This window comes from Trachemys scripta, chromosome 4, assembly GCF_013100865.1.
Source record: "Trachemys scripta elegans isolate TJP31775 chromosome 4, CAS_Tse_1.0, whole genome shotgun sequence".
Classification (NCBI taxonomy): Eukaryota; Metazoa; Chordata; order Testudines; family Emydidae; genus Trachemys; species Trachemys scripta.
Genome location: NC_048301.1, coordinates 72,866,994 through 72,890,780, shown reverse-complemented (window position 1 = coordinate 72,890,780; position 23,787 = coordinate 72,866,994). Strand labels below are relative to the sequence as shown.

At 42.1% G+C, this 23,787-nt stretch overlaps 1 protein-coding gene across 1 annotated transcript in view; it reads right to left on the bottom strand.

The window, feature by feature from the left end:
• Window positions 1–23,787, bottom strand: part of PHF21A (PHD finger protein 21A) — a gene marked incomplete in the record, with an annotated part of 290,156 nt that overhangs the window by 11,606 nt on the left and 254,763 nt on the right. The window contains 9 exon segments of the mRNA XM_034769562.1: window positions 2,616–2,719; window positions 3,021–3,096; window positions 4,859–5,014; window positions 14,949–15,112; window positions 18,693–18,753; window positions 19,207–19,286; window positions 20,577–20,628; window positions 21,244–21,342; window positions 23,170–23,466. Coding sequence (XP_034625453.1) covers window positions 2,616–2,719; window positions 3,021–3,096; window positions 4,859–5,014; window positions 14,949–15,112; window positions 18,693–18,753; window positions 19,207–19,286; window positions 20,577–20,628; window positions 21,244–21,342; window positions 23,170–23,466 — 1,089 coding nt within the window.

Here is a 23,787-nt window from a genome sequence, read left to right as displayed (position 1 = left end):
GGGCTCCTCCATCTCCTCTGCTTGGAGGTGGAGGCTTGATGCCACCCTTTTTAAGAGTTCTTGGTGGGCCCTAAAGTCCTCCTGTGGGATGGATGGAGGAGGGGCCGTAATCGTCTCATCCGGGGAGGATGAGGAGACCAATGCGGTACTTTGGGTGTCCACCGGCACCGGAGGGTCCACCACCTGGTTGGTCTCCGGGCATGGTGCCGAGGATGTACGTCCCACCGACTCCTTCCTTGGAGGTCTGGAGGGGGAGGCCGATGGTCCTTCTGAAGCTCCAGCCCCGAGTGAGCCCCCACCAGGGGCTGTCGGGGGCCACGGTGCCCACTGGTACCATTGGGCCGGCCACAGGGCCCGGTGCCACTGCACCTGCTGCGGCACCAGTGGAGCCAGCTGTTCGGCCTGGCTGGCCTGACCCATCGATGGACGACTACGAAGGGAGGCCGGGCCGACATACGACCTGCCACTGTCCCTGGAATGGCCGGAGCGGCAGCGCCGGGAGCGATGCTGACCATTGGACCGTGATCCTGACGTGGCGGACCGGTACCGTCGGTAACAGCTGCTCCATGATCAGCTACGGCGGGCGGACCCACGTCGGTGAGACACTAGTGATCGATGCCCGGGTCTGCGGAGGCGGTGCCGTTGCGTGGTCCTGGAGCGGGACGATGACATTCGTGCTGTGACTGGCTGCGATAGCAGTCTGCGATTGGCGACATCTGCCTCGGTCCCGTCGGTGTTTGCTCCTCGAGGCGGAGCGGTGCCGAGAGTCTTGGTCAGACGGAACCCAACCAGACAGCCTGGTGGGCGTCGAGGGTGATCCACGTGGACTTTGCCCTGAACGGTTGCTGGGCAGCGAATGGCGTCGGGAACATTCCCTTGACCGAGACCGGTACTGAGCCGGGGGCGACTGTGGAGATCCCAGCGGCGGCTTGCCCCTGGAGCGCGGGGCCAACATCGGCGGTGCTCCTGGTACTGGCATGGACATGACATAATCCGGGCTGCCTGCAGGGCCTCCAGTGTGGAGGGCATCCGGACATCTGGGGAGGCCTGCTCTGAATGGGCCGGGCTACTCCGCTCGACTTGAGTCAGAGGCCTACAGGCCAGTGGGGATCAAGGACTGCCCGATGTGGGTCTAGCCTCTGTCCTGGGTTTACTCTGGTGCCGCGGTGAAGGCCTCTTCCTAGCCTTCTTGGCGTGCCCAGTGGACGGGGAGCGGTGTCGACTAGTCGATAGTGCCAGAGGGTTGCCGCGCGCCGACACCGCGGTGCCGACTCGGAGCAGCGCGCCGGAGCCAGTGTCAGCGCCAACTCCATCAGGATAGCCTGGAGCCTAATGTCCTTTTCTCTTTTGGTTTGAGGATTAAACGACTTGCAAAGCTTGAAGCGATCGCTGAGATGGGTTTCCCCCTAACAGCGTAGACAGTCCCCGTGCAGATCACTCAGTGGCACAGATCGCCTACAAGTGTTGCACGACTTAAAACCTGGGGCATGGGGCATGCCCCGGCCCGGGCGCTCTAGCTAAACTAAACTAACTAAACAACTAACTAACTACAGGTACCATACACTGAACAAATAAGCAGTTTTGGGGACGAGCTACAGGAAAGCTGGAGCAGAGCAGTTCCAAAGCACCTTCACTGGCGGTAAGAAGGAACTGAGGGTGGGGGGAGCGTGCAGCACTCCTTATACCGTGCCGTGGAGGTGCCACTCCAGGGGTTGCTAGGGCGCTCCCCTACGGGTACTGCTAGGGGAAAAACTTCCAGCACTGATGCACGTGGCTAGCACGCACACCTATTGTGGAATACACATGAGCAATCACTTGAAGAAGGACTGTATGATGTTGCAAATGTTGGCTATAGAACAGAACTTAGCATTTATAGTTCTCTGATATTAACATGGGACCTCCTGAGGGGCTCATGTTTATATGTGGTGACTTAGGAGTCCACCTTGTGTGTGATGATGAGAGAAAGTTACATGCTAACACATAGGTTCTAGTTATTACTGTTACAAAACAAGGTGGAAAACCTAGTTTCTGGTTAGGGGGAAAAAGTGTGGGAAGTTGTAATTAACGTTAGGCAGGGGCACCCAAAGTTTGCCCAAATGAAGACTGCCTTGGTCACTTGTCAGGAATCTGAGGGCCAAACCTGTAACATGGAGATCACTACCGTTGCTTTAATTTTAGATATGAGGGGCTATGCACCAATGCAGTAAGTCACACCATGCAATTTGGCCTACTGACCCAGAATAAAATGAAGCATCAGATATTAGGACCTGTAGCTACTTAGGCTGCTCCTCTGTAATAAAAATAAGAGCCATAGAGTCCACTATACATCTCCATGGGTTATGTTTGTCAACTGTTGGTATTATGGGTTACTGTACATCTGCAAGGTACAGCTAGCATGAGTTAATGTAGCTGTACTTTAACATCCAAAAGATCCAAAGGGCAAGAGAAAGAGCAAAGCTCAAATAGAAGCTTACCCAACTCCCACTGACTTCTATGGAAGTTGGATCAGGCCTACAGTACCAGTCTCCAGACTTATGCTCTGCCTGCTTGCATGGTGCTAGAATGAAAAGGCTGCAGAGAACAAGTGTAGCATTACAGCGGAGAAAAATACTTACTGTTATGGAATTGCTGAGCTGTTTGACCTTCTGCTCTAGTTGTTCTCTTTCTTGTTTTAAATCTGAACTCCATTTAAGTAGCTTCTGTTTCTCCTCTTCTTTTGCTGTAAAAGGGAATAATAATCCTCTCAATGATGAATATTTAAAGAGTCCCTGTTATGCCCTTCAGATGGAGTCTCTAAGCTACTTTATACAATGGACACATTGGATCATACCTGAAATTGCACCTGCATAAATGAAGAGTCACATGAAGCTTTCACAAAGTACCCAGACTGCCCTTTTCACATTATTACTTGGGTTATCAAGTAATCAATTCCTCTTTAAAACAAGTCCTACCCAATACCATTCCCAAAATAACATTTTACAAACATGAAAGCAATGCAAAGGTGTTCTCTGTTTTCCTACCTGCTTTGTATGCAATATATGAATGAACAATTGCTAAAGTCCCTGGCCATGGGATTGCTTCTTCCTTCTTCAGCATCTGAAAGAAAAGAGTGTGTACATTTAACTGGCACACATTTTACCTCTGGGAAAGGGAGAAAGAAAAAGGGAAGAGACAAAAAGAGAGGGTGAGACAAAAGAGTTTCTTTCATGGCTATCATTAGGCACAACCTGTTAACATAATGCCTTGCAATCCTGTTCCAAGGTTCAACAGAGGGAATTATTTGCATCTGTATTATAGCCTCCACAACAGAGGCCGATTTATCACAAATGTCAGCATTTTCTCACTCCCTCATAACCACAAACATCTTCTGCTCATGAAACTTAACAGGTTAAAGAGGAATGAAAAGACAACGTATCTGATCTCAAACTTGCCAGAGGACAGGAACATGGCTTCATGGCTCAGACAAACTGCTGATCTAAGTTGTTCCTGGAAAGCCTCTGCACCACACATATGAACTTCACACTTTTAAACAGATAAGACATGACACTTTCCCATCTCCACCTGCTCTCAGGACCACGTTACTGGTATTGCCAAACTCTCCTTATAAGGATAAGCATCATACTTATCTTTAAGAGGATACACAGATTCCCTCTTAAGATACCTTATTTAGGGAGGAAGAATGAATCTTGGTAGCTCACCAGAGGAATGACCCAGGGGACTGAGGCTGGAATCACTCTAAAGCAAAATGTCTCTGACACTTTTTAATTTATTTTCTGGTAATTTTTCAGTAAAACATAAACCGGCGCTGGTGGTGATGGGGGTGAGTGTGAAAGCAAGGCTGTGCCCCCTCCTCCTTCAGCTACAACCACGTTGAGTAATTTAATCTACTGGGAGTTTTTTTGTTTTTCTGTTGCGTTATATAACATGCATGTGGAAATGCCAGGTTGCTTTCTTATGCTATCATCTGGTTAACAGAGGCTCACATGACTACTAAGGCACTCACTTAGGTAGGGTGACCAGATGTCCAGATTTTATAGGGACAGTCCTGATTTTTGGGTCTTTTTCTTATATAGCCTCCTATTACCCCCTACCCCTGTCCTGATTTTTCACACTTGCTGTCTGGTCACCCTTCTCTTAGGTCAGACAGTATGTTAATAGCTTTTGGCTACTGGTTTAACAGCAATCCATTGTAATTCTTGAAGTTCCAAAATAGGGAAATGAAAACAGCAGTTTATTTCTTTATCTTGTAATCTTTATGCCATTAATGGATGCAATATCATCTCATTATTCCAATCCATTTGTATACTTTTACAGAGAGATTTTGAGGGAAGAACGTCCAAGTCATTCATCGACAGTCATTATTCTGACACCGGATGTACCACGAAAGAGAACAGGAATGACAACCTCTCTAATGTTTGGGTTTTACCAGGAAGCTTTGGCTCAGTAGTTTCTCTCTAAGGGTAGGCTTGTGCAAATATCCTATTCACTTTGGACAAAGAACTACCACCTTTCAGAGAAATTCTGAGTAAAAAAGCTACAGGAAAATCCTTATGGGTCATAGAGAACCTTTCCCAAAAGTTTGTGTGCTTTGCCCCAGAAAAGCAGAGTTGAAACACAAGGGTAACACAAAAGGACCCTGAGTCTGGGAGCACAAAAGCAAGACTTAAAGGCTTAGTATTTGTGAGCATTCGAACAGTGGCAATTTGATGAAATTCACACAAGCCTAATTATAGATCAAATAGATTTGCTCAATGTCAGGCTGTTCCAATCTAACTAAGCCAAGTGATCAGGTTATTTTCTTTAACTCGGAAAATCTTTGTAGTGCACTGTGTGTAACTCCCTATCTTTCAAACAATACCTGGTCTTGACATTTGGGACAGATCCACATGCCCTTGGGAATGGTTTTCAGAGGTGGGTCCAGACAGTCCAGGTGATACACACGTGAACATGTGTCACACATCAGCAACTGCCCGCTTTTCCTGCAAACACTGCAAAAATCCTCATGGATATCGCCCTATAAAATTGAGGGAAGGGGGTGAGAAAGAAGAAGGCAAAAAGTGAACTTTGACCTTTGACATCTACATCCTAGTTGAATGTAAACGCTTCAGCACAAGCTACAGCTATGGGATTCTATATGGCAAAGTTCTTTTTAGGAGGTGTAACCGGAAAACCAGCAAGGATGTCAGAAGTACAACTCCCTCTGCCCTCCCCAGGTGAGACGCCCTAGTGAATATTTGTTACCACAGTCTCTAGTAACAATCCCTACCCCACCATCCATCTTAGTTAGGAAAATGCTCAATGGTTTCAGCCTGCACTGGTAAGATACCCACTTTCCTTGGTGCTTCTAATCTTTGGATGTAAGCACAGCTCCGTGTGGGGAGCATACAAATGAGGTTGCCTCTTGTCCACAGTCTTTCCTAAGAAACCCACAGAGGGCAATATTGAACTTTAAAACAACACCAGTAAGTATTTAGAGCACATATGTGACATCTTTTCAAACTGTTATACTGAAAGAGAAAAGTGCTCTGATTTGTAAATTAAAAAGAATGGACCCAATTCATCCCTGAGGTAACTCCTTTAACTTCACTGAAGTTACATCAGGATACATTTAGCCCATTATATTTTAAAATCCATTGCCCCAGCCCCACAATGACTACTGATTTCTGCTTCATCATTAACCAAGGCCTGTGAGGGGCAGAACGAGGGGATATCAAAGGTTCACAAAACCAAGAGGGGAAAATGTTATTTTTAGCCATAAGAGGCTTTCACAAGAAACTGAAAAGTTAGTAGATAGTGTCCTTTTAAAAATCTATGTTTTACTATTTTTGCAGTATCAGTGGAGGCACTTCCTTTCCCCAACTATTCACTCTTCAAGGACCCTCCCCCACAATGCAAAATTCATGGCAAGGTTAGGTTATGTTTTTATCTCTTTATTCCTCTCTCTCTTTCCTCCCATTATTCCCAACTCATGCTTTTGTGATTTTTAATAAATAGACGTTTGAACAGAAGAACACACAAGGAAAACAACTTAAAAACCAGAGAGAGGAACAGGGACACCCAAATTCTACCCTTTATTCACCTGCAGGGCTGCTCTGGCAACTTGCCACACCTAAGACCCAATGTCTCAAGCCCTCAGCACATGCAATTCTCACTGACTTCAATGAAGTTCCATACACACAACACTTGTAGGATCTTAACCCTAATTTGTCTAAAATGAAGCAAATTGTAGCTGCATGCCTCTTTAGTATGAAATATCGGGGCACGCAATGTTCCAGTTTGACTTGAGTAGCTTGTTCACATTTGAGGAGTTTTGCCATTTTAGAATCATTCTAGACTTTGCCTGGCTCCTATATAGTATGTGGCTGGGCAAGAAAAAGTGGATTTTTTCTTTATTAGGGATAATTAGGGCCCCACCAAATTCACGGTCCATTTTGGTTAATTTCACAGTCATAGGATTTTTAAAATCATACATTTCATGATTTCAGCCATTTAATCTGAAATTTCACCGTGTTGTAATTGTAGGGATCCTGACCCAAAAAGGAGTTGTGGGAGGGTTGCAAGGTTATTATGGGGGGAGAGGTTTGCAGTCCTGCTACCCTTACTTCTGTGCTGCTGCTGACAGCAGCGCTGCCTTCAGAGCTGGGCAGTTGGAGAGCGCTGGCCGCTGGAGAGACCAGATTTCACGATCTGTGACACATTTTTCATGGCTGTGAATTTGGTAGGGCCCTAGGGATAATGTATTAAATGTATGCAGCAAGAGATCCACCATATTTTCAAAAAAAATCACACACAAATACAGTCTGCTGAGATTTAACTTTCAGACCCCATGACAGATAAGTCTTACTCTATCGGGAGCTGCTCTTCGTCCCTTAACTCCCAAGGTTAACACTGCTGTCCTGTTTTCTAAAGGGTCAATCTTTCTTGAAGCTCAGTGTCATGTTTTGATTCCATAACTTCCATGAATCAAATGAGTGTAGGGTTCTGAGATCATTTAATCTTTAATACTAAAGAGAGTTCTTAAACGTTAATTGAAGAAGCAAATCAGTGAGATTTCATGCCTCCCTTGAAATGAAATTTATATTGCTGGGAAGAGCTTCCTTTTCCTCTTTCCTGCATTGTGTGAATGCATAGAAGGAACAGAAGGCAGACAGGAAACAAGATAAAGGCAAACAGAAAATCCTCTGCAATCCAGTCTTCAAAGGAAACTCATCCTAGACCTTTTGAAGTTCTATGGTAATGCATGGCCCAATCTTGTGAGGTGCTGAGCATCCTCAACTACCACTCAATACAATGGAAATTGAGAGCATTCTGCATGTTGCCGGGGCGATCAGTATCTTTCAGGATCAAACCCATTAAACACTGTGACATCTGATATCCTGCAGAATCAGATCTAAGCAGGTGATTTCCTTAATCTCTCATGCAAGTATCAGTTGCTCAACAATTCAGGTTTAGAACTTCTAAATTCAATGGAATGTTGAGTGATGATTCATGTAACACGATGGGTTAATAAGCAAGGTATTAATTTTCTTGTAATGCTCCATATGTACCAACTGGAATGGACACACACACACACACACACACACACATATACACACACACACACACACATCCATAGCCCTATTTTCATCTTATCAAGGCAGTAATGCAATAGTGCAGGGCATTTCGTGGGAATTAATAACTGGTGGTGGATGGTTCCTGAACTCCCCCAGCCAGTATTTAATTCCCAGGAAATGTCCCATGTCTTATTTGTTGTTAATAAATACATGTATAATATGGGCCAGATTGTGTGGTATGTCCCCTCTACATTGCTGCACTCTGACTACAGGCTTCTGAAACAGCTCTGAGGGGCCATAAGCAGCCAAGTGTAATGCATGTTGGAGGCTGAGAAGGCCTGAAGCTGGCCCCAGAATAGGGGAAGCACAAAAGGTAACAAAGTCACTTTTGGCCTCACCTCCTCTGTTCCTACATCAACAGTAGCCTAGACAGAACAAAAAATCAACCCTAAGCTCTTCAGGGCAGAGACTGGGTCTTTGTTATTTTTGTACAGTATCTAGTACAATGGGGCCCTGAAATTTAGGTGTCACTGTCAGAGAAATAAATATAACAATAAACCAGCACTATATGTAAGTGTGTGTGTAACCTCTGTATTTAGATCTATCTATCTATCTATATAGATAGACAGATAGATATTACATCATAAAAAGCCTGTGGAAAAAAGAGTAGGCGACCATGTATTTAAAGACAGCATCATTATGCCTATGCACAAAAGGGCTGAATTAAGGTTGCACTGGCAACCTTAATTCTGACATCCCCTAACATTTGAGGGCTTGCCTTTGCAAACTGAATGAACATTGTTGTTTGGATGTAATTTCCCAAGTTTTTTAAAAACTTAAAAACTGAAAGATAAAAATGTCATCCTCTGGTATCATATTGACTCCCACACGTGGGTCATCACCATGATTGGGATATTTAGAGCCACAGCACAGTCCTCTACCACTTCAGCCCAACAGTAACTGGTAGCAATAGATGGCTGTTTTCTTCTAAGCAGACCTGCCACTAGAATGGCATGGAGACACATGCTTTGCCAGTGGGTTTTAGAGCTATTTACTAGACATCATAGGAATGTCAAGACTCCAGAATAATGGGATTAATTACAGGTTCTTTAGGAGAGTACACTCAAGTGATTACAGACCTCTCTGTCGCCTCTGCTTCTTTCTCCCTCTGCCTCAATCTTGACCCTGCCCATCTTGCCCTCCCCCAGCCCAGCTTCTGCCTCTCTCTCCTACCTCTTGTTCCTACTCCCATGACCCTCATTATTGTCGCCCCCACCCCCGCTCTTGTGCCTGTACCCTCTCTCCTGGCTCCTGCTCCTAACTCTGTTCCTTCCTAGGCTCTGATCCATCCTCCCAGCCAGAGGTCCTGCCCTTGTCCCCACACTTTGCATCTCTTCCCCTCCAGCATCCTATTCCTTACCCTGCTGCACTCAAGTCAGTTTGTCTCCTCGCTCTCCTCCAAACTGCCTGTGTCACAGCAGAGACAGCACAGGAGAGAGAGTCTAACTGCTCTCAGTTCTGGTGCCTGGTATCACAGGTACTCCTGGAAACTGGGAGCAGCAATTGCAGTAAAAGTCCTGCTTAGCCTCGGGATGGAGCATGATTAGTCATTCTGCATGTGCAGTCTGGTTGGCTTGTAGAAGATGCAAGGAGATGGAGCATGCTCAGTGGAGCTGGATTCATCAGAGAATTTTGCTGCCGAACTGTAACAAGCCTCTACTGAGAATGTGCAAACAGATTTTTCATAGGCATATAGTGTGATCAAATTTGGGGGGATTTTCACACGGATGTCAAAAGGCCATCTCTGACTCAAAGGCCATACCTATGCTAAATTTCAAGTCCCTGCTCCAAAACATGGTTGTAACAAAAACAGTTATCAAAAAAATTTTTAGCTTGGGCAAAACAAGTTACTTTCCTTAATTTTGTTGTGTTAAATAGCTGAACTGTTTTAGGTGAAACTTTCAAAAAAAAATGTCAACTTGAGTTAGACACCCATCGTGGAAAGTTTCAGCCCAAGCGATTTAAATTTGGCAAAGTTGTCAGCAACTGAAAACAGGGTCTTAAAATGGAAAGCATCAGGCAACCTGCATCACTTATAATAAATTAAGATCTTTATAAGCTAGCACCATTCTCTGAGTATCCCAGTTGTGTTGAATATCTAATTAGTAGGGCCCTACCAAATTCACAGCTGTGAAAACACATCATGAACCGTGAAATCTGATCTACCCTGTGAAATCTGGCATGGAGCTGGGGGCTCCTATCCTGCGCAGGGCTCCAGCTGCTAGTCCCAGCTGGGGATGAGGAGGGACGAGACTTCCTCTTCCCCTGCAGGGGTTGCTCCTGGGGCGGGTCAAACCCATCTCTGGAAATTTCCCCCAGCTGTAGGAAGCTTGGCGGTTCAAGCTGTCACTGCTCCCCCTCATACGGAGAGGCTGCAGCTTGAACTGTCACCTCCCCATGTGGAGAGGCTGCGGCTGCAACTGTCACACACCCCCTGTGCAGAGAGGCTGCGGCTCCAGCTGTCATCTCCTGCGTGGAGAGGCTGCAGCTCCAGCTGCAGCTATCACCTCCCTGCACAGAGAGGCTGTGGCTCCAGATGTCACCTCCCACCCACTCAGGCAGGAGACTGCCAGGAAAACCAGACCTATGGTAACCCACCCCCCATACCCTGTGTGACCCTCACTTCTGTGCTGCTGCTTGCACTGGCTTTAGAGCTGGGTGCCCAGCCAGCAGCCTTCCTCTCTGATTGTCCAGCTCTGAAGGCAGCCCCCTGCCAGTAACATGGCAAAAGTAGGGTGGCAATCCCATAACCCACCTACAATAGCCTTGCGACCCTTGCACCCTGACCACCTTTTGGGTCAGTACCACCACAGTTACAACAGTGTAAAATTTCAGATGTAAACATGAAACTGAGTAATTTTACCCCCTGGCTGTGAAATTGACCAAAACAGACCATGAATTTGGTAGGGCCCTACTAATTAGATTGTAAGCTCCTTGACGCAAAGGACCGTATCTTTCTCTTTGTCTTCATATACAACACCAATATATAGCTGGTGCTTAAATAATTAGTATTTTGTATTTCTATAGCCAAGAATCTCAAAGTTTTTTTTTACAAATATTAAGTCTCAGCACCCATGTGAACTATCATTATCTCATTTTACAGAAGGGGAAACTGAGTCACAAAAATGATTTGACTTTCACAAGGCTACACTGTGAGTTTGTGGAAGACTATGAACAGAACACAGATTGCCTTACTTTCAGCCCTGTTCTTACATCAAAAGACCATTTTTCCTCATAGTAGTTATTAGGACTGTCAAGTGATTAAAAAAATTAATTGCAATTAATTGCACTGTTAAACAATAATAGAATACCATTTATTTAAATATTTTTGGATGTTTTCTACAGTTTCAAATATATAGATTTCAATTATAACACAGAATACAAAGTGTACAGTGCTCACTTTATATTTATTTTTATTACAAATATTTGCACTGTAAAAAGCAAAGAAAATAGTATTTTTCAATTCACCTAATATAAGTGCTGTCATGCAATCTCTTTATCATGAAATTTGAACTTACAAATGTAGAATTATGTACAAAAAAAAATTCAAAAATAAAATAATGCAAAACTTTAGAGACTACAAGTCCACTCAATCCTATTTCTTGTTCAGCCAATCACTCAGACAAACAAGTTTGTATACATTTGCAGGAGATAATGCTGCATGCTTTTGGTTTACAATGTCAGCTGAAAGTGAGAACAGGTGTTCTCGCGGCATTGTTGTAGCCAGCATTGCAAGATATTTACATGCCAGATGTGCTAAAGATTCATATGTCCCTTCATGCTCCAACCACCATTCCAGAGGACATGTGTCCATGCTGATGACTGGTTCTGCTCGATAACAATCCAAAGCAGTGAGGACCGATGCATGTTCATTTTCACCTGAGTCAGATGCAACCAGCAGAAGACTGATTTTCTTTTTTGGTGGTTCAGGTTCTGTAGCTTCCACATCGGAGTGTTGCTCTGTTAAGACTTCTAAAAGCATGCTCCACACCTCATCCCTCTCAGATTTTGGAAGGTACTTCAGATTCTTAAACCTTGGGACGAGTGCTGTAGCTATCTTTAGAAATCTCACATTGGTACCTTCTTCACATTTTGTCAAATCTGCAGCAGAAGTGTGCTTAAAATGAACAATATGTGCTGAGTCATCATCCGAGACTGTTATCACATGAAATATTTGGCAGAATGTGAGTAAAATAGAGCCGGAGACATACAATTCTCCACCAAGGAGTTCAGTCACAAATTTAATTAACACGTTTTTTTTTTTTTAATGAGGGTCATCAGCATAGAAGCATGTCCTCTGAAATGGTGGCCGAAACATGAAGGGGCATACGAATGTTTAGCATATCTGGCATGTAAATACCTTGTAATGCTGGCTAAAAAAGTCCCATGCGAACGCCTGTTCTCATTTTCTGTTGACATTGTAAATAAGAAGTGGGCAGCATTATTTCCTGTAAATGTATACAAACTTGTTTGTCTTAGTGATTTGCTGAACGAGAAGTAGGACTGAGCGGACTCGTAGGCTCTAAAGTTTTGCATTGTTTTGTTTTTCAGTGCCGTTATGAAACAAAAAAAAAATCTACATTTGTAAGTTGCGCTTTCACGATAAAGAGATTGCACTACAGTATTTGTACAAGGTTAATTGAAAAAATACTGTTTCTTTTGTTTATCATTTTTACAGTGCAAATATTTGTAATAAAAAAAATAATAGAGCAGTCTACACTTTGTATTCTATGTTGTAACTGAAATCAATATATTTGAAAATGTAAAAAAACATCCAAAAATATTTAATAAATTTCAATTGGTATTTTATTGTTTAACAATGTGATTAAAAATGAGATTAATCATGATTAATTTTTTAAATCACAATTAATTTTTTTGAGTTAATTGCATGAGTTAACTTCAATTAATCGACTGCCCTAATAATTATAATTTCTACGAAATATGCTATGCAACAACCATACATTGAATAGCTGTCACTATGCTGGTGAGTGTAAATGTGAAAGTACAGATCTTTTAAGACAAATCAATGGGGGTGATTTTAAGATAAAGGACTCGTGATACATGTATCGTGGTTTCTGATACATTTTCTGCTCCTAGAATTCATAGGTCTTAGATATTTCAAAAGACATCTATCGCTGTGGTATCTATTTCCTTTTAAAATCAAAGTTGTCTAGCTCAATTGTTGGAAAATGTGCACTGGGGGAGTCTTTGGGACTGAATTCTTTTTAAAAATTAAAACAGCAATATTAATGTTTTAATGTTGCCTTTGTGCACAAACTGGGTAACCTGTCTGTAAGTGTTTTAGTAGACAGATTTGTATTACTCCAGGGGGAAAGCCGTGCTAACTTGCTGACACAGTATATCACGCAGAACTGAGAGATAATTTTAACAAGTTATCCAAGTGTATGCATATGTGTTATATATTTTAACCACCTATTGTGTCAACTTGCATGTTTCCTCTAGAGTCTTTGTATTTTTAAAAACTATCATTTAATTTAAAAAGTATGTTAAATCACAGAAAACTAAGCTTAAGCAATTTCACCAAAGGCAAGAAATTCAGAATCAGGCTGGGAACACTAGAATAATACTCTGTCCTTAACTTAGCTTGTGGTAGTTAGGCACTGAAATACACATGATAACACATCACACTGTTCTGAGAACTGTTATGCTCTGGTCACAAGGCTGGTAAAAAAAATCATTGAAATCAGAGATGGAAGAGACCTAGTATGTTACCCAGTCCATCTCTTGGAGCATTGTTCTCTACAGCATAATTTCCAATGGTTTGTACATTTTTGTCCCAAAAGATGGAGATGCTGCACCTTTCCTTCAGGAGTCTGTTCCACAGACTCATGCACCTGACTGACAGGATTTTGATATTCAAATATTGTTCCACTCTGAAAAGTGACTTTTTAAAAAGGGACCCTGCTTATTCCACAGATGTGCTCCCTGTGTATCAGGGTCGCATTTGCCAACTTTAGTAACTAAAGTATGTTTTGACAGTTAGCCCTGTGGAGCTGGTAGAGTTCAGAGGGAGGGAACTGGATTCTATTCCATCTTGTGCATTGTCAGTAGAATTGGCTACTCACTGTTCCAAGCAGTTACATCAGTGCATAAGAGGCAATGGGGCAGCACAGGAGTTACTGAGGACCAATGTTGGACTTTAGAACCTTTATTACAGCTGATGATGTATGGAAAGGAAAGAGTCCACCATGACTTTCAGATCCCAGGGGTAGTTTGCAGCACTAGCAATTGAAAAAAAAGCATCTTTTTACCTATAAACTGAGCCCATATGATAGGAGTAATTGAAAGACAAACGTCTACAGAGTCACTTTTCAGATTAGAAGTGCACTTTGACTGCTGAGCATTCTTGTGTACTTTGTTGTCTCACTCCTCTATTCCCAGTATAGTCCTACTACACTATTTCCTTTATACTGAGATCTTTAAGCAGACCCAGGTGAAGTTACATTGGCCTTCTCTTATTTCTTGCAGTCACCTTTTTCAGAGAAATTGTAGTTTATTGTGATAGTGTCACTTAGGGTAATGAAGGATAGATCAGTGGCATGGGAGGAAACTCAACCTTACTTCATTTATTTGCTTTCTAGGGTTTAGATCTGACCTTTACAATTCTGTCACCATATTTTTTGCAAGGAATAAGAATGAGACAATCTGAAGGTTCTCAGAAAGTTACTTAAAAGAGGCTGTGCTGTGAAGGGGAAATCTTTGCATTTTGACAAATAAAATATTTTTATCTCCTGCTTTAGAAATGCTAACAGAATAACCAGATTTTGTTCAAGAAAAGTCTCATGAGCGGGGAGTGCAGAGGCAGTATACTCAATCAGACCAGGACATGACAACCTCTTGTGATCAGTGCTTTGAACATTGTGCCCAGCTATCTGGGAGATCCAAGAAGTTCCTTCTCTTCCTCCTCTTGTTACAGAAACACCAGCAACTTACTGCTACTACAGTCTCTCTAAATAATAGGACTCATTCTCCCCTTCCCGGTTCCTCACTGGAATACAGATTGAATTCAGTCACACAAGATCTCAGACACTAGACACTGAGAAAACATGCTCCTCTAAGCATGCCCAGTGTATCCCAACATCCCAATCAATGACTGACTGTCACAGGAAATATCTGCAGTACTATAACACAGGCACAAGAAGGTAAAAGTGAAAGGTTGGGGAGTAAAAGAACATTGGCCTGTTTCACTGCACTGAACCATGACAAACAGTATTCAAGGAATGAACGCTAAAGAAACAAAATCTGAAGCAGTTTCCAGTGTGGCTCATTCTACACATCTTTTCAAAAGCCAACCCTTTCCCAAGAATTACTTACGTCTGTGGAGCTGGGGCTAGGCAGGGACACAGGCTGAACAGATGCGGGGAAAGTAAATGTGGTCTCTGTCTTTTCATTTTCAGGGGAGTCAGGATGACTGGATAGAGGGGATGTAGGGGTCAGAGCCCCAAACCCCAGCACCGTGTTGTATTTAGGTGGACGACCTACACATTAACAAAAGGGAACAAAAAAAAAGGGGGGGGAAAATGATCTTACATACCTTTGGCCAGTGGTCCTCATTGGCTAGCATGAAAAAGGAAATGATGTAGCACAGAGAGGAAATTAATATAGGAGTCACAAGTGAAAGAAGAGAAGCAAAGATTTATACATTTTTTTTTTAGAAATGTACAAGTGGAATTTTTCAAGAAATGAACGCTTGAGAGATGCATATCAGAGGAGTGTGAAAACAGGCTCTGCTAAGAGTCAAAGAGTCACGCTCCCAAGTGCAGAATGGGGCCTCTTTTCATTCCTAGCAATGAGACCGTCCAGTTATCAGGAAATCGTGCTGGCACCAAACCCACAGACAGGCTGTAATGATTTCTGTTAGTTTAATTTTTCTACTGTCATCCCACCTCTCCCTATCTATCCTATGCCAGCATATACCTACCCAAAGGTCCTTCTCTCATAGCCAGCACTCACCATTTCAAGTCTCCTTTTCTTCCCTACATTTCCATAAGTCAGCACCTTCCATCTCAGACCTATGCCCACTATCTCAACGGCAGGTACTACTGCCCCAATCATATATATCTATTTTAGACTCCTTTAGAAAAGCACTAAGTGCAAAATCTGCTAAGAACAGCCTTCATACAACTGAGATATTATCTACATATTGTACGACTATGTAAAAGTATATGTTCTTAGCACTCTCCCCATCTTTCCACATACACCTCTACCCTGATATAACGCGGCCCGATATAACACGAATTCAGATATAACGCGGTAAAGCAGTGCTCCGTGCGGGCGGGGCTGCACACTCTGGCGGATCAAAGCAAGTTCGATATAATGCAGTTTCACCTATAACGTAGTAAGACTTTTTGGCTCCTGAGGACAGCGTTATATCGGGGTAGAGGTGTACCAAGTTACTCTACAGATCTGGAAAGATCACAAGGAATAAAAATCTAGGAATAATTACGCAGCTCTTATAATGAGGGCCCTACCAAATTCATGGTCCATTTTGGCCATTTTCACAATCATGGGATTTTTAAAATCATAAATTTCATTTAAATTTCATTCAGCTATTTAAATCTGAAATTTGATGGTGTAATTGTAGGGGTCCTGACCCAAAAAGGAGTTCTGGGGAGAAGGTTGCAAGGTTATTGTAGGGGGAGTTGCGGTACTGACACCCTTACTTCTGCACTGCTGCCTGCAGAGCTGGACCCTCAATCAGCAGCAGCCACTCTCTGGCCATCCAGCTCTGAAGGTAACAGCACACAAGTAAGGTGGCATGGTATGGTATTGTGACCCTTACTTCTGCGCTGCTGTTGGCAGGGCGCCACCTTCAGAGCTGGGAACCCAGCCACCAGCTGCTGCTCTCTGGCCACCAGCCACTGCTCTCTGGCAACCCAGCTCTGAAGGTAGCGCAGAAGTAAGGGTGGCAATATCGTGGCCCCCCTAAAATAAACTTGCGACCACCCCTACAGAACCCCCAATTTGAGAAACGCTGGTCTCTGCCATGAAATCTGTATAGTATAGGGTAAAAGCACACAAAAAGATTTCATAGTGGGAGATCAGATTTCACGGTCCGTGACGCATTTTTCATGACCATGAATTTGGTAGGGTCCTACTTATAATAGTATTTACAGATTGCCAGGCTATACCCAGTACATGCTGCACCTTGCACTTGAGTTCTAGATACTTTCCAGAGAGATGTACATCCTTGGAAAGAATCTTTGATGGTGATGTCCATAGCCGAAATTTTTGATGTGACCAACAGCAACTAGAATTAAACCAAACCCCTAAAGGGCACAGGGCTGCACAAACTATCCTCCTAATATACTGCTATATTAATTCAAATAATAAAACTACTGTAGGCCCCAAATCTTGTCCACCCCATTTGAAAATATGTTACTAATCTGGTGCTGATGAGGGGTCACAACAGAGAATGAAAATAAGGACAGGAAGACAGCATTGTGCAAAAACAGTCTAAGAAGATACCATGTATACATATATGTAATCTTGTGCATTTAAAAATCTATAAGTAATTCTTCACACAATGTTATATAATGGAATTAAAATTTTTAGGTCATTGGAAACATTACTATATGAAGGAACATATCCTTATGTACAGTGCACGCCTGCATACACACACACACACCCCACACTTGTTTTCTTGTCTTTCTTTTTTAAAAACATATTTAAGGTAATTGAAGGTGGCACTGGATGTCCTTTATTTACTCAGAGATAGCATGCCAGCAGAAGTGCGAATTTATCTACACCGCCCCACCTATGTGCTTCCATCCTGCACTGAAGAGGCTGCCTCAAGGAGAGCAAGGGTCATTTGAATACCTGACCTCCTGGCCAAGAATACAGACATTGGAAATGATCAGTGATAGTTATGATCATGGTTTGTGTCATGTAGGCACCTGTTCAATACAGACTGGACTGGGATCATCAGCTCATCTAACCCATCAAACAGCCACCAAATAATTAAAGATTTTCAGTCACTACTATCCTCGGACAGATTCAGATCAATAACTTGGAGGTGAAATGTTATGAATTCTATCACTAATATCCTGAGCCATCTAGTCTGTTACACATGTATGCACACGCACACACACACACACACACACACACACTGCTGCATACACAGTCTCAGGTTCATCACCCCACACATGGAATACATAGACCTCTGATTTAATCACAAACTATACAGCATGCTTGCTGATTTCTTGGGTGGTCATGATGTTAGATTGCTTGGTCATTTGTTTTTGGACAGCAAAACAAAGAGCAGAGAAGCCATGTTGGAAACCATTAAGAGCCATTAGGGAAAGATTTTCTTTTCAGATCTGCATGGCAGATCTCAACTCTGATATTCAGCACCACACACAGAAAGAGAACAAAACAGTTAAGCGCTACTGTAATGTTCCAAGAGATCAATTTTATCCTTAAAAGTAAGATGTGTGACCTTAAAATGTGACCTGTTCTGCACAAGAACTGCTGCTCTGTAGGTGAATTCCACTGAATAACACTTAGTAGATATAAGAATGCAGGACAAGGTGGCATTTTAAGGTTCCAGGATGGTAGTTGTTTCTGAAGAGTGCTTAAGGTAAGTGGGAAGTTTTCCCTGTGGAAGTAAAAATGCTTTGGGGATCCTTCCCTTAGAAAAGAAACACATCGTGGGGAATGAGCTCTTCACACTCTGAATTTCCCTTCCTGTAAGATTAAATACATTTTTTCCATAATGTTTTGCTTTCCTGTCAGTAGCACTGCAGCTTAGGCAGTATTAAGAGCACCTTGGCAGCAACTCTCTTCTATTAAATGGTGTTCCAACATTTATCTTGCACTCTGTTCTGTATATTGTCTTACTGTGTAGAGTGAGACTTAAATGTTGCCTTGACCTGCCCCATAAAGCCAGCTACGCTAACCCCAGAAATGTTGGTCCTTATTTACCATTGGAATTTATTGTGCAAATTCAGTATCACAAAATCCTTCCCTGTTTCACTTTCTTTCTGTCCTCAAGGGGACTGCTGATGGGAGACGGAGAAATAAGCATACAGCAAGATGGCATTGTTGAAAATAACTCACCTCTTTTACGTGTCCCAGGATGCATTGTGCTGTTCAGGTATGTGACTGCACTCTTCTTACGCTTTAAAGGGGAGGAAAACAACTTTAGCTGGCTAATTTTTTGTAACAATTAAATTTGTAAGAGCTCAGGCAGAGCAATACAGTACGAACTGGGCTTAATGTCTGTCCTGTTGTTGGGAACATATCCTTGGAAATGTTAGCCTTCCATTCTGCTTCTGACATCTGGACTGCTGCAGGCCAGTGCACAAGCTGACCTCCTAATGGCAGGCCCAATACTCACTGCTATTTAATGCCAGGTTTATAATGCGGGTGGTGGTGGAGGGGGAGAGAAGTATTAAGCAGAAATAACTGTATTTACTATATAAAACCCTGAGGGTCACATCACTACATTGGTCTCTCAAACTATAATGACAGCCTATCTGTTTAGCTGGGCTTCAGAGATCTTAGTAGGTAGTAACATGGCAGCAGTACAGAATGAAATTGCCAGCTTCCCCCCCCAGCAAGAGACTGATACCTCAGGCTCAAAAACGGCTCCACTGTACACTGGATTTGCTGTTGTTCTTCTTTTCCTCTCTTGTCTCTTACTTTGGATTTCTTGTGAAAAGAAAGGTTCAGGTTAGAAACCATGGATTCAGAAAGCATACAATTATGTCTATGTTATACAGTCTGCAAGCAAGTAAGTTCGAACTATAAGGCTTTCCATGGGAAGCCAGCAATGCTGAAGATAGCCATCTCTGCTACACTCCTGGGTTTGAAAATGAATAGATAATGGTAAAAATAAATACACTGCCAGATTGGTTTATGAAATGGTTGGCTGCCCCTCCCAAATCAGAGCATCTGAACACAGATATTTTATAGTGAAGTTCAACATAATTGGGAACCTAAATACAGTAGCACGTGAGGAAACCTCATTGCTATTTAAGGCAAATATAGTCAGGCTCTGAAGAATTTGATTTTTAATCAGTAAATGTCAAAAACATCTATACACACACTAATTAACAAAAAGAAAATTTCCATTGATAATAATCAAAATTTACAGATAGGCAAAGTAAGAAAAATGCTGAATGAAAACTTATTAGAGTTTGACTAAAGGATATTTATTTTGTATACTTTGACGTGATGTTGAGAATTTGTGTTTTAATGGTTATAAAGCTTTAAATTATTGAATCTCAACTTCTACTGTCATTAAATACTAGTTGTCTGACCCACAATTTTCCACAATTGTGAAAATTCAAATAGATAAACATGGAAAAAAATTACTTAGAACCCATAATTTTGTGCAACTATGAAAATTTAAATAAATAAAAATAGAAAAAAATGCTTAAAATAAGCATATATATTATCTGTTGAAATTATAAAAATAAAAATGGACTTCTGCTGAGGCTAAATTTAGTACAGTGATGTGCAAGTCCTTGAATTTATGTAACTTCAGGCTTGATTTCATTGTAGGCAAGGACTAAAGAAATTATCAGAACTATTGAAATCCATTAACCCAGCATGTTCACCAATTTACAGAAATGAGAAATCCAGAGAAGGGGTTAAAGGTACACTGACCTATTAGGTAACTTCTTCACACATAAGGGCTACACAACAGTCAATTCATTTTTTCACAGTTTCCTCCCAGACAGCAGAGCATGCACTGCCTCCCCAACCATCGATCTCAGATACCTAAGCAACTGCCTGTTTCCATCTAACAAGGGACTGAGGGGGCAGGGACAAGTTGAACCCAAAGTGCTGTATGAGCATAGCCCAAGTGCGATCTGTTCCTTGGAGCAAGGAAAAAAAGAATGCACATCACACAAGAACATTTGGGACTTTTACTTCCAATCTAGAATTGCTGAGAAACAGGACAGCACAGGAACCATTCTCAGTTACTTTTCTTACCTTCCAGGTGGTCATGTGTAACCAGTCCCAAAGACACCATGAAGGCAAGTTTCTGTGTCAGAGAGAGAAAGAGAGAACAGAGTTCATTCCAGTTACAATCATTATCAGGAGCAACTTCATTTAGCCCAAAGTCAGCTGGTAGCCAACCAAATAAGGAAAATATTAATACTTCTTTGCACTTATATAGCACTTTTCATCTATAGATCTCAAATTGCTTTCCAAAGAGAGAGACTAGCTCTATTTTATAGATGTGGAGAAAAAAATCAGAGACAGGGAGAAGCAACTTCCACAATGTCATACAAGAAATCACTGGCAGAGCTGGGAACAGACTCAAGGTCTCAACTCCCAAACCATCATCACTGACCCTTAGCAGATACCAGCACAGTTCAATTGCCAGTTAAACATTGCTGGTTACACAGAAACAAAATCCTCATTGTTTGATTCCCAAGTATTTAACACTGTGAGCCACCAGGTAGGGGCTCTGGAAACCACTGGAACAGGGAAAAAAATAAATTGTGTGTGAGAAAGAGTGTGTGTCTGTGTAGGATGAGGGGGAAATGAGGAAACAAATAGATACACTATCTTCCATCTTGGTTTATGATGTTTTTTGAAAGATAGAATGCCTCCTTTTTCTTCTAGGGAGAGAACACCGAATTTGCTCTGATACCTGTGGATTTTCTTCTCGTTTTGGCTTGGGTGCAGCTGGTGGAGTAACGGTACGACTCTCTGTTTGCTTCTCCTCTGCTTCCACATGGGGTTTAATAGTCTGAAAAGAAACAAGTACAACTCAATACTCAGAAAGCATTTTTTAGTTAGGGAAAAACTAAGTGAAATGAGTAATTTCAGTTTAGTAGAACAATGGGAAAAACAGTTGTAGAACCAACTGGCAGTGCCCCAACAAGAGATTTTCTCCAGGAATGTGAGGGAAGTTTAAACAATGTGTCCTGCTTTGGCAAAGAAACAGAACAGGCCCAAACCCAAGAACGTGCAGCATCAGAGCAACTCAGGCAACCCAATCAAACAACCACACAAGTGGTGAAGGTCATCCTGCACTTAACATTTTTGGCTGAAATATTTATAAAGCTGCATGAAAAGTGGATTGATTACAGACCAGCTGAAGCCTTATGGAAAATCATTCAATGAAAAGCCCCTGTTTATAACCTATTCTGAATGGTATATACATTCTCCATTTCTTTCCCGTCATTTGTCATTATGAGTAACATTTGCCTGAAAACTGGCACTGTGACTCCTAAGAGCTCAGATATTCCTGTGGCTTATGCCCTCCCTGAAGTCAAAATCCTCGGCTCTCGACATCACAATCACCAGCATGATGACCCTCAGTTTGTGGCATGGCTGTGATGTCACAAACACAGAGTGAGGAGATGAATGCTGAAGAGACACAAATTTTGTTTCGTGTAAACATCCTTAATCATAAAGATTGAGGAAATCATACCAAAAGACTGTACACAGATAATTAAATCATTGTTACTTGTCTCTGAATGTTTTTCAAAGTTTTCCTGACTGTCAGCAGTTCTTTAAAGAATAAACAAATGATGTTGACATCAAAGATGCAACACTGTGGATATGCAGCACAAGGATTCATCAAGCTCACAGGTAACAGACATGCATTGTTGCAGAGCACAGCTTGTAAATCTGCCTTAAAAGATACGCAACAACCTACCCCTGTGAATTTAGTGAAGCGATAGTGCACAAGATTCTTGCACAAGATTGTCCATAGTTTCATGGACAACTCCAAGGTACATTAACTGACAAGAAAGTTTTTGAAGTGAAACCAAAGATGTCACATGAACTGAATTGGAAGAGTCTACATTTATGACCCAATTAAATCATTTTATTTGAAGTTGCGCATTATTTTTTACGACTCCTTCCCCATTTGCTCTTTCCTGAAGTGAGATTTAATAACTAAATATCTAGAAATTCTATTTTTGAGGCATTTCTTCCATCCATCCAAGCTCAGGTCAGTCATGGGAGTCTTGACCAAGCACAAGAAGCCGACTGGCCATTTTGTTTCCCTGCAATTTAAAGGGGGATTCCGAGGAGAACACAAATCAACAGGCTCCAGCATCAAATCAAATGCGGCCGGATTCTCTTATTAAATAGGCCTTGTTAAATATTTTGAATAGTTTTTATTCCTCTACTCTCCATTGTTATAATTTAAAGAAGTTTAGAAATAAAAATATATTTTGTTCCTGTGTTTCTAAAGGACCTGACATGAACATGGCTTTTTGTTTACTATATTGTCTGTGTGTCAGCATCATCACAGATGTCAGCACACCTCAGATGAACATTTTCTGCTGATCCAGTAGGGGGAGCACCAAATTACTGAAGAACTGTAATGATTCCCATGGGCCTTTGAAAGAATGCCAAACTTTCAGTCCTATGAACTGGGGTTGTCTCTTAACCCCCTCTCCAAAGTCATTATATTATTAATATTTGGTCACTGTTAGTGGGACTCTGATATTTAATTCTCCATTGAAAATTCCCCCCATGGTCATTAGTCCTCTCTACCTTGGCAGCATTAACCCACAAAAGTAGAACTGCAGCATTTAGTAGACACATTGCCCATCTGTACCTGTTTTTCAAGGTTTGGTTTGCTGATCTGTAGAGTCTGAGGTCCAGCAAGCCTGGTACCTGGGGCTGCTATCACGATGCTGGTGAGCTGTGCCATAGGGAAAGTTTTGGCTATGGTTGCTGTCTGCCCATTAACAACACGAACTGGGTGTATGGAGTTCTGTGAGGTGGGTAAAGAGCTGGGTGTGAACTTTGTTGTCAGCATCACAGGCCTTTGAATAAGCTGAGGAGCTGCAAGCATCGGAGGTGGTGCTGGGGCAATAGGAATGTTATTCTGGGCAACTGGTTTGGGTCGAACCTACAAGGAAAAAATCCCAGACAAATAGAAATATATTTAAAATGAATTTATTGAATATATTCTCTGTTTTAAATCTTTTGACTCAGCTTATCTAAATTCTGCAAAACTATCTACATTTCTTACAGAACACATTTTTAGAATAGTGTCATAAGTGTGCAACAACAATAAAGAACCACATTTTCAATTTGCTTGCATAAAACCCATCCATAACACTTGCACACACAGCTTTTGCTTCTGCACACATTTGCATGCCCAAATAGTCATTTACATGTTTAATACTAACTGTTTTGTATGTGCAAATCTACTTTTTGGTTTTGTGAG